Here is a 16,678-nt window from a genome sequence, read left to right as displayed (position 1 = left end):
GGTGGGAGGCTTCCTCGTCTTTGCAGCTGTGGTGAAGGCGTTCTAAGTTAGAAAACAAAGTCCAAGTTGAGGAGTAGTTTGCTAGTTGACATCAGGAAGACTAAACGGTCAAAAATGGTTTGCCAGGCCCAGGGGGGACTTTGGGATGCCTTCGGAAGCTTCTTTTTCGATTGAGAATATTTTAAATTTCTGTTTAATGACTTGTTCAAACGAATGATGTAATGGCAAGGAAAGAAATGTCCAAAGAATCCAACTAAGACCAGTCAGAATGGACAGAAAAAAATTAATAAGATATTTTCATTTAGGCTTCTTTTGGTTATTGGAAACTTTTGTAAAAGACAGTTTTAAGAAATATTGACGGAGAAACATATATAAATTTTTTTTTCAAAACAGCAGAAAAATGAAAAAAAAAAAGTTATTGGGAACATAATTTGACGAACCAAATAGTAAAGAAGAAAAAAAATTACCGCTTTAAAACAGAATAAGCACGAAAAACTTCCAATCAAACTAAGTCTTAGTATTTTGACGACTTGAACAAGGAAAGAAATGACCGGTAACGCCGTTCTGAGTCTTCTGACTGATATTAGTATTTTGGACGACTTGAGCAGCTGCCGGAGTTGACGATAAGGAAGGAAAGATTAAGATCCGAAATAACCATTTTCAAGCTAAATATAATCATTAGATCTGGGCGATTTTTTTAATTGATGTATATGGAGATTTTTTTATTGGAAAATTTAACTTTATATGCTTTATAATATACTTAAATATCAAATATTTCTATTATTTATTTATTTGGAGAAACATAGCAAAGTTTTTTTTTTTTTGATGAAATTGGCCCCAATTAGAGAAAAACTATTGTATATGATTTGAATCTAGTTTGGACCTTGGTTTAAACTTCAGCTCAAGTTATTGTTTTTGACCTAGCAGTTCATCATTCTCACCCAAGACAAAATTATTATCATGAACTACTCTTCATCTTCACATGTCATTCATGTCAATGATTGATCGTAATGAGAGCCCATCGTGCACTCCTCTTCTCAGTCACACACCACCACTCTAAGATTGTCAATATTTGGTACAACACAAAAACCTGACTCGAACGGGTTTTGTTAACCCTTTGGAAAATGGGTCAAATTCGATTCAACCCGAAAGCAACCTGAAATTGACCCGAGTGCTTAGGGCTAGGGCTAAATGACTAAATATAGGGGTTTTTTTTTTTTGAAGTTTTTAGAGGACAAAGGATAATCAGTATGATCGTCAATCAGTATGCAAACACTACAATAATTAGATCTATATATCCTTCATCAATAACAAATATCATAATGTTGTTAATCAATGCTTGATATAGCGTATACATACCCTATAAATAGGAGAAATTATTACGTGCGTTCACCAGACTGTTCGGAGGAGAATCAGGATGAACCACAATATGAGGGATAATGGATGTAATTCATTATTGGAAGAAGTATATCGTTTTTGTAATGTTTTTGAAGTTGATGTTCATGTTATGAGTTCTACATTCATAGCTCGCCGACGATCAACATGCAGAAATGACGACGTGACAAATTTACATCATTATAGTACTGTGGAATTATTTTACACTATTATTGATATGCAACTTCAAGAGCTGAATAATAGATTCTCTGAAGCTAGTACTGAATTGCTTCTTTGCATATCGTGTCTAAATCCAAGTAACTCATTCTCTGCTTATAGTAAGAAGAAATTAATTCGTCTTGCAGAACTATATTCAACTAATTTTTCTATAGTTGAACTTGTGGCTTTAGAGCAGCATATATCGACATACATTCTTGATATGCGTACAAGCGAGGAGTTCTCATCTTTGGAGAGCATTGTTGATCTTGCAAAATAAATTGTTAAGGTTAAAAAAGATATCGTGTACCCCTTAATTCACAGACTTCTTATTTTAACATTAACTATGCCCGTTGTCACCGCTAGAGTGGAGAGAGCATTTTCAGCAATGAAATTGTTAAACATAGATTATGCAGTAAAATGGGTGATGATTGGCTCAACGACTGTCTAGTATCATATATTGAGAAAGAATTATTTGATTTGGTTTCAAATGAAGTTGTAATGCAATATTATCAGAAGATGCAAAATATAATACAAAGCTTGTAATTTTTATTGTAATATAATGATTTGTTTGAATTTTGTTATAAATATATTTTTTAATCTTTTTATTATTTATCCCCCCTAAGAATTAAGGCTGGACCACATCACTCTGTACATAACAAAGTAGAGATGTGGCTCATCCTAATTTGTCTTCGAACAACACCTGATAATCGCACGTAATAATTTCTCCAAAAATAGTCCTCACAAGACTTCAGAATTTACATATGCTACATTCATTTTATGTCATTACATAGCATTTTGTATCAATAAAATTAAAAAAGTAACAGTTCATGATTAAGATTTTATAAAATATGGAAGTAAAGAACTTTCAGCACCAGGTCTATAGATCATAAGCCACTGTTTATCATACAAGGAGAGGCATAAGCTTGTCAGAGAATAGTCAGCTTATAATAAAATAAGGTGGTGCAATGTACAAAAAGATGAGCATTAAAGAACCAATTTTGACTTTGCAAATGGGACTGACATGACAGATTGTGTTAGTGGAACACTGTGGTTATAATAAATAAGTTTTAAATTGGCAATGTAGAAGTGCTTGCTAGAGTGGCCCAAGGCTTTGGAACAATTATTACGTCTTCCGATCAGATGTAGAGGAACGTTCGGTCAGAGGCAAATTCTCGCCAAAAAACGAGTTGTACCGAGCAAATGCCGAGCAATACCAAACAATAACGAAGAATACCATCATTTGAAGACCCACAAAAATCTGGTTAAGTTGTTATCAAAATGAACTCTTATGTGTAACTAGTAAAACCCAACATTTTGATAACTTGTAGGCTAAGATGCTATTGAAAATTTAATTTAAATTTCTCCCAAAATGATCCATTTTCAGCCCACTTACTGCTAATCACGATATATATAACAAAACTTAAAACAAATTCTTATATTTTATTATAATTGTTAAATAAAAAATTATAAGTTTTGCATTATATTTTGTATTTTTTATAATTTTGTATTTTCTGATATTGTTGTGTTACAATTTCATTTGGACTCAAGTCAAATATTTATTTCTCAACATATGACACTAGATAATCACTGTGCCAGTCATCACCCATTTTACTACATGATTGATATTTAACCATTTTCATTATAGAAAATACTCTCTTCGTTGTACCAGTGGCAACTGATAAAATTAATACTAAAACAGTAAATATGCAAACTAAGTGATACATATCATCTTTTTTAACCTTAATAAATTATTTTGTAAGATCAACAATGCTAACTAAAGATGAGAACTCATTGCGTGTATACATATTAAGAATGTATGTGGATAGTTATTGCTCTAGAGCCACAAGTTAAAGAATAAAAAAATTTGTTAAATATAGCTCTACATGCTGAATTAATTTCCCTTATTATAAGCAAAAAAATGAATTACTTTGACTTAAACATGAAACACAAAGAAGCAACTTAGCACTAACTTCATAGAATATATTATTTAAATCTTGAAGTTACATATCAATAATAGTGTAAAAAAATTTACATAATAATAATGCAAGTTTGTTATTTCTTCATTTCTGCGTATTGATCGCCCGCAACTCTTAAACGTAGAATTAATACTACGAACATCAATTTTAAAAACTTTGCAAACACATGATACTTCATTCAATAAAGAGTCTCATTCATTCTCCTTCATCATCTGTAATTGTTATTTGGAGACTTGAGTTAATTTTATTGCTTTCAAGTTATCTTCATCTTTTCTCTGCAAAGCTTATGATAATTCATTTGTAACATCTAAAATATAAGAATATAATCAAAATATTTCATAGCATCTTTTTGAACACCAGCTTCAACAGATTGTTCATAATGTTCCTCATCTTATTTAATAATTTAAAGCACTTCAATTACTGAAACATACATTTTTATCAAATTAATTTAGGTATGAAAATGCAAACCTCAATGGGTGACTCGTTATAAACTAGTATCTTGGTTCAACCTCAACCACAGCTCAACTCCTCTTTGGTTAGACACATTTTATATGAAACTCATGCAGTATTGATAATTCTTCAAGTGCTCTCGAAAAGATGTTTATCATGCCAATAATTTTTTGCAACAAGCACTAAGCACAGTTGAAGCTAATGAGTAGAGAAATTAATATAGAATGCATGAGGGTTATCATTTAGTATCAATTCATTTAAACCATAAAACTCCCATCACATATTAGATGCCCCATTGTATCCTTGGCTATATATCCTATATTTGCTCAACAAGTGGTTCACATGTATATTTTAAATGATAGCCTTTAGCGTAACTGGATTAATTGATGCAAACATGTTTAATTCTTATAAATCTTTAAATAACTTGACTCAACTTATCTACATATCTCACCGTCGTAGCTAACTATTTCTTTGTAGAAATAACACAAGATTCATCAACTATAATTGATAAGTAAGAGTCATTAATATATTTCATGATAGAAATTAAGATTTTAGCAAATGCAGTACAACAAATTTCTTTTTAGGCAATTGGTGGTGTTAACTTCAAATTTGAGCTCGTACATATAGATGTAACAATCTTAATTTATTCATTATGATTAGCAAGAAAATCGAATAGTTCTAAATAATTTTCTCGATTATCTAATTTGGGTGACTCATCATGCCAACGGAATGATAAACCTTAACGTAAGAGAAATCAAACACAATTCACTACTGCAATCAAGTAATCAACATAATTATATATATATATATATTTTGTTTTTCTCATTTTTGCCCAATCATAAGCAAGAAGACTATATTCTTTACTATCTAACCTTATTATGTAAATTGATATGCTCTTTAACATAACTTAACATTTTTTATTTGTTCTTTCAATTTCCGAACTCTTCCTTAATAAATGAGTCTCACCACATTGGCCTTTAATAATTTTTTTTGAGACTTGAATATGTAGCTGTAAAGAGAGAGAGAGAAAAAAAAAACAGCGACTTTTTGCACACTCAACTCTAAAAAATAATATATTCATCAAATTATTTTAGATTAAATTTGCTTATAATATTTTCAAACCATATTTTCAACCGAAAAGTCATCAATTTCTCCAAATATTATTTGAAAATATTGCATGCAGATTTAACCCAAACTGATTTGATGAATATGCTAAATGTTAGAGTAAAACATGCAAAAATACATTGTGTTTTGTCTATTGTTACACATAGTTCATTCAATAAATATCCCACTAAATCATATATATTTCGATCCGATTCAACTTAATGTGATTTGATTTTGAGTTAGCTCAAAAATGAAAATTTAGGTTTCATTTGTGAGAGCTTTCTTACTGTTTTTTAAATCCGTTGTCTAATACAATATTTCTAGTTAAAAAATTTTGTACCAAAAATTATTTTAGCAATCAATAAAAAAATTGTCCCAAATAAAATTTTAAAATCATTGAAGATTTCAGAATTGTTACATTTTTCAAATATATATACATATTAATAAATTTTTTCATCTCAAATTATTTTTTGAGTGAACGCCCGAAGTTCAAAATCAACTTAAAATTCAATTTAGTTTAAAAATTAGTTTTTGACAGAAAATATTTAGAATTTGACTTAAAACTTGAACTCATATTGTGTTCAAAATAAAACCAGGACTTCGTAAAGTTGGACCCCACTTCCAGCCAATTCTCTGGAGCCGAGCAGGAGTGCGCGCAAAATAGCCGAGAAAACTTCAAATGTAGCAGAGGCCCAGTTCGGGGTTTAATATGCGCTATGAACCCTGTACCAATCTTCAGATTTTTTGAAACGGGAAGGTTATCAAAGAGCGGACTGAAGTTTATTTTGAAGCCCTCGGCAACGCTTTGTGGCTCCTCAACCATTCTTTCCCCTCCCACCGGCTTCCCTCTGATAGCCGTGCAAATTCCAGCGATCTTTACCCATCAGGCGACAAGAATTTCTGCGAAAGTTTAGGTTTTTACGCCGGCCGGTCACTTCCTTGGCACCGTAAAAGAGAGTGTGGTTATGCACTGAGCAGCAGTGGAGGGATGGTGATGACATCGGAGCAGTCTACGAGCCTGAAGATGGCGCAGCTTCGACTGGCCTGCGAGAAGGAAATACGAGCCTGCTGTGAGAGATCTGGACTTCTGGCGACTTCCATCCGGGAGTCGATCAAGTCCATCAAGCCATTAGTTGAAAATGCTGAAACTAATCGAGGTCAGATTTTTTTTTTTTTTTGGATTGAAAAAGCTTATTTGTTCAAATCGTGCGGTTTGAACGTCTTTCATCGCTCTTTCTCTCATCCATTTAGTTGGATGCCTCATGATTCTTTCAAAATGATTCGTTTTTTTTATGCCAATCAGAACAGTTTTTAGCTTTTTGTTGCTGGTAAATCTATGAAAGTCGGCATTAATAAATGAACTCTCTTTTTGTATGTCACAGCGGATTGAGCAAGAAGATTTAGATCATGATGTGTGGTGCAAGTTATAAACTACGGAGCTTGATATAGCTAAAATGATTTCGCTATTGCTTGTTATTTATTACAAATGATGCCCTTCCCTGAGGAAGGTAATATAACATATGACTTAGTTGAAGTTGGAACAGCCTTGTGGCATATGAGCTATCATTAAGAGATTGTTTGCTTGTTTGTTTTGTCATACTCTCTTAAGAATAGGAGACTAGAAACCAAAAAGTCTAGCATAAATTTCAGTGCTGATATCAAGAGTAAAAGTTGGTGTTGATGGCTTGTATCGATCATATAAATAATGACATGCTTTGATGTTTTTAGTGGTGATAGGTGATGAGGTCAGCGGGTGTCAATGTATTCTAACAACAAATGTCAGAATATCATGTAAAAGATGAGTGCAGTTTGGCGACAGTAGTCAGAGGACAATAGTCGGATAGTGATGGTCGGAGGATTGTAGTTGGGCGGTGGTGATCGGGAGGACCGTAGTTGGGCGGCGATGATCGGAAGCATCACAAATTCGCAGTCTAGCGACGGAGGTTGGAATGATTGTAGTTGGGGGATGACTTCAGATCACTGTTGTCGTATGATAGTGCTTGGAAGTACCGTAGTCAGGTGATGGTGGTTTGAAAGGCCGTAGTTGGGCCATGTTGGTCGGAAGGACCGTAGTTGGGTGACAGTGGTTAAAAGAATTATAGTAGGGTGGTGGTGGTCGGAGGTCTGTCGTAGGGCGATGATGGTTGAAGGTCCGTCGTAGGGTGATGATGATCTGAAGGACCGTGGTCGGACGACGATGTTAAGAAGGATTGTGGTTGAACGAAGGTGGTTCGAAGGACCGTAGCCAGACAACGACGATTAGAGGATTGTAGTCGGGTGATGAACGTCTAATGACCGTGATGCGATGATACAATTGGGGGGTGATCCGACTGTGGGGGTTTGACAGTTACCGATGGAGGCATTGGGTGGTTGTCTGATGGCGTTTGTCAGTAAGTGGTTCAACGAAGACGGTTGAACAGTGGTCTGGTGGTTGTGCTTGTGGGGTGCTCCAGGATTCATAGAGCCTTAGCGCTCTCTCTTTCTTGCTTCTCAAGCCAAAATCAAATCTCCAAGTCTAAGCCCCCCAACCACCCTCTTATATAGGAAGCGGGGGCCTATTTATAGATTTTTGAAAGTGACATTCCTGGTGCCAAAATCCAGAACACTCCATCAGATGGCTTGTATTGATCCCTTAGAACATGGATTGTTTCTTTAGTATCTAAGAGCCTTGAGTGATCTTGGGCTTGTTGGATTCGTCTTGTCGAGACACTTGATTTGATCATAAACATGCCAAATTTAGAGATTATTTAGCCAAATTTAGAGATTATTCGGCGATCCAATTAATATGTTTTGAATTTTTAATTATGCTTCAAGTGCTCGATCTGGGTTCATTCAGGCTTGAATTGGATCGTGATGTCAAGATGTTCAGTTCGATTATAACCTTGTTGAAATCAAAGTTTGGCTGATCCTGAATTTAATTTAGGAAGTTTCCATTCCAAATATGCATCAAGGTTCATGCCCAATCAAGATGATTTTTGATGACGTATCACTTTTGTTTGAAGGTGAACTTGCATGAAGTGTTATGCCTACATATTGCGGGTCTATGTTAAGAATGAAAGCACAATAATAAAAGAGAAATCACAAGATCACTGAAGACTCATGAATCTTATGTGGTTTGGAGATAATACTTTTACATTGAGTACCACACCAGTTTCACCATATTCCTTAGATTATAATTATAGGTTATTATGCCATTTAAATGGAATGATAGAATGGCCTTCGAAAGATAGAAATTCTTATATTATCCTCATCTTCTTTGTGATCGCTAACTTGTTTAGCATGTTTGTTGGATCCTCTGCATCTTTGATTTTGTTCAATATCAAGTTTCCATTAGCCAACAATTTATGAATAAAATGATACACTGAATATGCTCCTTTCTTCAAGAAAGGCATGTTAATGTGTAATTCAAGGCTATGATGCTATGATCTATTGCAAAACACACTTATATATGCACTAACGCCAAAAATTGGTTTTAGTCAATCATGTTGGCACTAGCATTTTGTTTATTTATTTATTTTATTTCAAAAAACTATTTTGACAAATATTTGTTATGATTTTTTAAGTTTATTTTTGAAGGCAATGGCTTCTATTTAGCTTTAAAATGTAATCCGCTTAGACATGGCACTCATGCTCTAGCTTTAGTAAATGTCAATAGATTCCTAAGAAGTCATGTGTTTGTTATAAAAAATGTGTAATTTAAACTTATCGGGCTTATGATCATCCGTATAACATAAACACATGAAGACATGCATGTTGATCTTGAAATTGAGGCCAATGTTAAATCATAGAACTTTTATTTGCTTTTTCTTCCCCATGACTATGATCTTTTGAATTTCAGGACGCATGTCATGTTAATATAATAACATGTCATGTTCGGTTGCCATGATATTTTCTTATTTTTATGAGAATGCGAGCACACACATTGGATTTGCAGCGTTTTATTTTAAATAAGTTTTTTCTTTATCTTAACTTTGTGTTTTCATTTGATGCTTTTATTTGACTACTGACATGTCCCGACATTGCAGGAAAACTTGCTATGCTTAAAGATTACCTAAAGGAAATGGAGTCCACTTTTCGTGAAGCTCTGAAAGGTATTGTTATATCTGAAAACTTGTTATTTGTAGATATATAGCTTTTAATTTTCTTAAATCAGCGAATTCACTAATGGTCATGGCTTTCGGAAAGTTTTGTATTTTGAGCACCAATAGAATTAGTGACACTAGCTGAACAAATTTATTACAGAAATGCATGCATATACACATGCTATGCATGCTCATATTATAATATTATATAAATATTCAAAAACATTTAAAACAATAATTATTATAAAATTTTTGATATATATTATATGCTTGTATTTAAAATAATAATTATTATAAAAAATTGATTTACATTATATGATTGCAAACCTATATACCAGTACACAGGCAGACGTATTGACGTACATGCACATAGACCCACATACTCAAAGATACACATAGAAAAGACATACATCCACATAAACACTTTCTTGCACGGACATACAAATACACATGAAAACATACATACACATACATTTACAAAGTAGATTATATGCCACAAAGTTCTGACCAATTATTGAGCAACTTTGGAGCTTAATTAATAGTCAAGGGTTGCATTATTTCTTCCCTTCCAAACTATCAACCCATCATTCTCCTAAAAAAATTATTAGCTAACTTAATATCATTCTTTGGTTAAGTTAACTTAAATTATTAGCTAACTTAGAAGAAATGATTTTCTTCTTTTGGAAGTTATGGTTTATGTCGGTCTGAGTCCGATTTTCTTTCATTTTTGTCCTACCTTTTCTTAGTTTGCTTTGCCACTAATGTTTTTATTATTATTAAATTTTATCATTAATTGTAATTCCATTGATGTGGCCTTTTTTGCGGTCTTGTGCTGTATCTTTCTATCTTAATGGAATTTTTTGTTAAAAAAAAAAAAAAACTTATTTTCATGTTTGGGCTGATATCATTTTGTTAATTTTTATTTCTTCTCCCATTTCTGGTGCCCAATAATCAATTTAAACTGCTAAATTTTCTTTGGTTTCCCTGTTTTTATCCCCAAGAATCATATACTCATTTAAAGTAAAGCATTCTGAGTACTTAAAAAAAATTATCTGCACCTAGGTGAAGTACGTTAGAGACAAAGGAAAGCTGTCAAGAACTTTTTCACTGCCACGCCAACTAGCTCCCCTACTTGGAGTTACTAACTTAAGAAGATACACAACCGCGACATGTCAGGGAACCAAGTGCTCTCATCTGATCAAAAAATTGTTTTCTTTTTTCCCAAATTGATATGCAGGTTGATCACCTCTAACAATGCAATGGATAAATCTAGTTAATATGCAAATTTTATTGTCTTTCGTTTTCCAAGAATAATGCTGTTCTTAGGTGTTGGATAGCCATTAATAATTCCTGCTCCTAGAAAGGCATTATATTTCTTTGTTTTAACGGAGTTAATGTTGTAACTATTCTTTGATAGCCTTCTTTTTATATGCCATATATCCTCTTCAGCGTGATTGCTCACTAGATCATAAATTTCTTTTATTTGTTTTCTTAGTATTTTTCCCCACTTCCGTGCATAACATTCAGAGCTCCCTGACTTGGACATAAGTAATTATGATATTTTATTTCTCTATCGTTGTAGCAAATGCTTCCAAAGAAGCCAAACATGCATCTATGTCTGAAGCTATCTCAACCATGGCAGTAAGAATTGAGTATCTGAAGGAAACAATTGATAATCAGAGGGCAAAAAAGGATGAGTATGAAGCAGTTCTATCACAACAGTTACTTGGTAAATGTTACTGCTTAACTAGTTTTATTTCCCATCTTAAATTGAAAATCACAACTTCTTGTGCTGGTTGGCTTCACTTGCTTGAGGTAAGATTAGCTTTAACCGTAATATGATTTTCGATTAAGTTAATGGTTATTGCTCTTTTTGAGCTGAGTTTTCAAAAACCAACTTTTAATGCAACAAACAATGCATTGTGCAAGGCATATATATACTGAGATTCATATCGTCGATAATTAGCAAATGCTGCATTCTTTACATGACTGATAGTCCATGACATTGGCATGGCCACATTGAGATATGATTTTGACTTAAAGTTTTGACATCATGCCGAAGTTGAATACATTTGTGCAGGATAAAATAATGTAATTAGATGCAAACCAATGACAGTGAGCTATTTGAGTCCTAGTGAAGGTATTATGATTTAGCAGGAACTTTGAAAGATGCTCTTTGCAAGTTTTAATTCTAGTTTTAGTCCTAAGTGTATGCTGGCTTGAAGAATCAGCTTTCTTTCACCATATATATGAATGATTTGTATGTGAGAATCACTAAGTACTAACCAATTCTTTCAGACTCAAGTTTTTGCTGGTAGAAATTCTAGCAGCTTGTATGAGAATCTCATTGATGCAGAACGAAGTGGCAAGCTTGAGTTGCCGCCGAAAGGAAGAGAACGCTTATGGTCTTGATCCATGGAAAGTTAGACAGAGGGGAATATGCGGGTGGACGCTCGATTAGTTGCCAATGTCTAGAGGGGAGATGCTCTTCGATAGAAGTTGCCAAGGTGAAGAGGATGTGGTCGATGTATCATTCGACGGTGTCGTCAACTTCTATATTGAGATCTAAGAATGGAGATTGTAGAATGTCCACCAAGCCTTGAGAGTCGTAGACGAATCCGTGGTCAAGCTCGTTCCGTCATCTAGATGTAGAAAGAGTCGTGGCTGGAAGGAGTATGATTTTCCTATTTTTAAGAGAGCAATCTCAAAAGAATTAAGTGATTTGAGAGAGGTGGGGAAAAGGGCCGGCCAAGGGGAAAGAAGAACCACCTCTTGAAAGTAGGGTTTATGGTTGAGAGGGAGAGGCAACTTGAAATTTGAATTTAATGTTTGGATTTTAATTTGGAGGGGTTTGGAATTTGAAATTTAAATTTAACTCCAATGGGGAAGGGAATTAATGGAGGGCCGACTAAGCTAGGATGGTTGAGGAAGAGTTCTGGTTTTGGAGGGGAGGGTTGATGGATGATTTGAATTTTGAATCCCTAAGTTAACTTTAGTGAGAGGGAAATAGGGATTAAGAGTTTCCTAAAATATGTTCCCTCCTTTGGAAACAATTCAAGGAAATAAGAGAGAGAGGGGCGGCGGAAGGTAGAGAGGGGGGGGGGGGTTGAGGGGTTAGGCTGATGGCATTAAGAGGGAGAGAGGGATTAGGTCAGGGAATTTATGGCTTGCCTAACCAAGGCCCTTTAATTAAGGAGAAGAAATTAAATTAAATCAAATTTGAATTTAATTGGACCTAATTTAATCAACTTTCCTAACATAGGAATCCTAATTTAGGAAACAAATCCAAATTCAAATTAATTTGAATTTTGAATTCAAATTTTGTTACTAAATTAAGAGAGCTAGAATAGGAAAGACTTTGAATGCATGACTTGATTGATGGGGATTAATTGCGATTTGATTGGGTAGCTTTAGTGGAAAGAATTCATTAAGAGAGAGGAGAAGGGGGTCGGCCAAAGAGGGGAGGAGAGAGGGTGTCTAGGTTCAATGAATGTGGGGAATTGAATTAAATCTGAATTGATTTTAGATTTGAATAGATTGGATTGGTTTCCTAAGATGGAGTAAGTTATTTAAGGAAATAATTTGAAATTCAAAATTATTTGAAATTTGAATTAAAAAATCTTCCTAAATAAATACCGTTATTTTAGGAAAGTAATAAACCTAAGATGTGGGGAAGGGGTGGCCGGTTGTGCTTGGGAGTGGTGGTGGGGTTCTCGGTTGGGGTGATGGAGGGGTTGTGAAATTTGGCGGTTCAAGGGGGAGGAAGGGGCCGGTGGTGGTGGAAGGAGGAGATGGGGTGGTCGGCTAGGAGGTGGTGGTGGAGTGGCCCACGGTTGGAGGAGGGGAAGAGGGAAGCTTGGCCGGCGGCTATGGAGGGGGTTTTGGTCTACGGTCAAGGGAGGAGGGTGTAGAGCGGTGGCTAGAAGAAAGAAGAAGGGGAATTAGAGAAGGAGAAAGGAAGTGTAGGGAAAGAAAGATAAACCATGAGCCCGGGCACATCCTGCGGCTGATGGGTGTTGCTCTGCCCTCACCTAGGGACTTCGAACCATGAGCTGGACACATACTGCGGCTGGTGGATATTACGCTTCCCTCACATAGGGATATCAACAAAGTTATTCCCGAAGAACAAGAGTGCAGAAATTTTTTTATTAATAATTCATCATATCAATACAATCATAAGGGCCTCTATATATAGGCCTCAAAATGAAAGAAACTCAAAAAAGATAAACATGACCCTAGGGCTTACAAAGGATAACTCCCTCAAGAGAGGGTAAAACGGAAAATGCATAAATTAAAAAAAAAAGTAAATTAAGATAAAGCGGAATGATCTCGGCCGTTGATCTTCATCTCTTCCTCAGATAAGCGTACACCGTCGGATGTCTGCATCACTCATATATCACCTTAGACATGGATTTAAAAGTCATGCCATGTTTAGAATACTTTTTGGTTCTATGTTTTGAGATAACAGAAACATGAAGAACATGTTTTGACTGAACTCGTTATCTGCTTTCAAAATAAATGGGCTTGCTTACTGAAATGCAGTAAAGACCCCTTCACCCCGTAGGGCTCATTTGTCTGCTTGAAGTTAGGAAACGTGTTTTGCAAAACGGTAAATTTACTAGATTCCATTACTTGTTTGTATGTAGTTAGATATCAATATGTATTTTGTAACTATGCACCCAACTATCAAAATCTCTGAAAAATATGATTTATTTTTGCACTCCAAATGAGTTAAAAAACATAATCATCATTGTCTACGATGTGTTTTTTACCTAAAAGCAATGAAATGAGCCAAATTGTTCACTTTTTTGAAAACCATATTTTTGTAAACTAATTTACATTGACTTTAACCATCACAACTTAATAATATCTATAAACATAATAATATTAGTTTCTTTTCTATTATTAGTAAATGTTATTATAAAGTACATAATTGATAAGAGGATTAAATTAATCCATTAAATAAACATGTGATATTATTTAGATCAGCAACGCGCCTAATTAATTTTTTATTTTCAATGATAAATTATGTTCAATATAATTTCTAAGTAGTAATACTTCAAAACGATAATGCAACTAGCGATGTGGTATTTTAATATGATTTTTATACCATATTAAATGTAAATAAAACAGTTTTGTATATATATATTTTTTGCATCAGTTAGTGGCTTATAAATTATTCTATTATTGCTATTGAATTGCATGATAAATTTAATAAAATATTTTTTCATTTTGGTGATAACGTCAATTAGTTTCTTTTATTTTAAAGTTCTTTTTATGTTTTAGGCAAATTTATTGTAATTTTAATATTATTTAATTGAAAATAATATAAAATTAGCTATGATTATTAGAGACATTGCTTATTAAGTTGTATTATGTTCTAAAGTACTATTTCTCGTATAAAGAAATTCATTAGTATATTAACTCATGAAGATAAATGACTTTGTTATTGATGTGGAATAAAAATGGCTCTATTCTTTTTAAAAAAGACAAATCGAATAAAAAAAAAATGAAACAAACCTAAACATGGCATTAGTATTTGTTGTTCTTAGTTTTCCTTCTCTATTTAAGTTTAGTAGAGAATTTTTGGTATAGTCTAAGATTCTGTATTTAATACTCAGCTTTACAAAAAATTGAAGAGAAGAATGAAGGAGATGTAATTGAAATAAAAAAGCTGAAGGAAGCAACCGACTGGTACAGAAGTGTTCTTGGATTTCAAACTGAAGGAGGGGAAGGTAATCATTGTCATGATTTCATGTGTTATTATTTTGTTTAGATAATTATTGAACTGAGTATTCTCTCTCTCTCTCTCTCTCCCTGTTTTCAGGAGTTAAATTTATTTTTAACAAAATTGACCGAAATGATCAGGATAAGGAGTATTGGTTTGTTGTAAGGCTTGATGGTGATATATACACTTGTAAGTATAATATTCATAATTTTATACATAATGCTTCGGTTCAACCATTACTCTCTGTTAGTTTGATGCATTCAATTTGTTTGATGATAGTGCTGCATTGCAATCCAGAACTACATGATATTGATGATTTGATCGAGGAATTGAATAGAACCAATCGTTTATTCAAGTTTGTTAGAGTTATGAGAGAAAAATTTCAGGAAATTTCATGCAAAGGTAAACTTCAAATAGCCTATACACTGTCAGAGAGCATTATTCTAGCATAATATTACTTGTTTTACTTTTATGGATTTTTTAAATTATGTAAGTTTGAAGTACTTTTAGTAGGTAGAAATCTTTTGCAAGATCATGTTTGATGCAGGATGTCACTGGGTTTAGGGTTCCTAGTGCCAATCTATGATAAAATGCACAGTCATGCAATTACAAACTTTGCAGATTACATACCTTTAATGTGTACAACTATTCATTTCCTTAGAAAAAAAAATATTAATAAATTCAGCTTATATGATAATTATCAGAAATAACACAGGCACACGGAAGCACAAAATCCTTACATTTGATTGGAAATCATGTCACAGCTCTAAATTAAATTGTATTAAATTTGAAAAGATTCGATTACACATGAAAACTAATGACAAGAATTTAATAATAGAAATAAGAGAAGGTAAGGTATCGCCAAACAGTAGAACCGAACCTCAAATTTATGTAAGGAGACCAGTTATACTAATTAATTACTTGTCTAATTAAATCATCCAACAACACCTCCACCTTCTCCGCCCAAATAATCCAGCATACTACCTTTCTACACGATAGCATCTTTTATCTTCTTTGGCCGAACTCCACATTATCTCTCACTGGAGCAAAAATTGAAATATCTCTTTACCCCTTATCTCATCTCCTCCATAGCCACTGTTCGTCCCCTCCTTTTGCTGCAAGTTCAAGAAAAATATATTTTTTGGCATATAATAGACGCCGCTAGCATAACACCGCACAACTTCTGATGAGGATATCAACAGGAGATTCCGGCGTGTCTATCACCGGAGGAATCGTAGATCGACGGCTATGATTAGGAATCTTTATTTATGATGCATTTTATATATTACTTTTGTTTATTTTTAGTCTTGATCATTGTACTCCTATGAGGGATTAGTTTGTGTTGTAGCCCAAAGGGCATTTAAGTCTTTGTGTCTTTTGTTGCTTTGAGTAGGGGTGTCAATATTTGACCCGACCCGAAAACCCGACCTAAACCCGAACCTGAAATGGGTCGGGTTCGGGTTCGGCATTTCAACCCGTTTCAAAAATCGGGTCGGGTTAACCCTTTGACCCGAAATTGACCCGAAAGTGACCCGATTTTGACCCGACAACCTGAGATTGACCCGATTTTGACCCGTTTTTGACCCGAAAAGAGGAGATTGACCCCAAAAGCAACTCCCGCCAGTCGCAGGAAGTGTCCGGGCTCTCAGTTTTCCCTTCCCCTACCTTTCCTCACTCTTTTTCTTCTTTCCAAGCTGCCGGCCTCCTCCCCCTTTCACCCCGAACTGCCGGCCACCACCTCCTCC

At 34.3% G+C, this 16,678-nt stretch overlaps 1 protein-coding gene across 1 annotated transcript; it reads left to right on the top strand.

Moving 5' to 3' along the window:
• Positions 1-5,722: 5,722 nt before the first annotated feature.
• Positions 5,723-15,385, top strand: LOC110116164 (kinetochore protein SPC25 homolog). The gene is made up of 6 exons (XM_020849641.2): positions 5,723-6,280; positions 9,149-9,214; positions 10,788-10,934; positions 14,827-14,940; positions 15,033-15,122; positions 15,213-15,385. The coding sequence occupies exons 1-6, from the start codon at positions 6,112-6,114 to the stop codon at positions 15,383-15,385; spliced, it is 759 nt and encodes a 252-aa protein (XP_020705300.1). The 5' UTR covers positions 5,723-6,111.
• Positions 15,386-16,678: the final 1,293 nt, after the last annotated feature.

The sequence above is a fragment of the Dendrobium catenatum genome, unplaced genomic scaffold (genome assembly GCF_001605985.2).
Source record: "Dendrobium catenatum unplaced genomic scaffold, ASM160598v2 original_scaffold_235663, whole genome shotgun sequence".
Taxonomy (NCBI): Eukaryota; Viridiplantae; Streptophyta; class Magnoliopsida; order Asparagales; family Orchidaceae; genus Dendrobium; species Dendrobium catenatum.
The sequence above is the reverse complement of the archived record's forward strand: the minus strand, read 5'-3'. Positions and strand labels throughout refer to the sequence as shown.

Bases quoted from the DNA above. Each gene is read 5' to 3' on its own strand.
- LOC110116164 (XM_020849641.2), top strand. From the start codon at position 6,112: ATGGTGATGACATCGGAGCAGTCTACGAGCCTGAAGATGGCGCAGCTT. The intron at 14,941-15,032 runs GTAATCATTGTC...CCCTGTTTTCAG, and splicing joins TCAAACTGAAGGAGGGGAAG to GAGTTAAATTTATTTTTAAC. The intron at 15,123-15,212 runs GTAAGTATAATA...GTTTGATGATAG, and splicing joins TGATGGTGATATATACACTT to TGCTGCATTGCAATCCAGAA.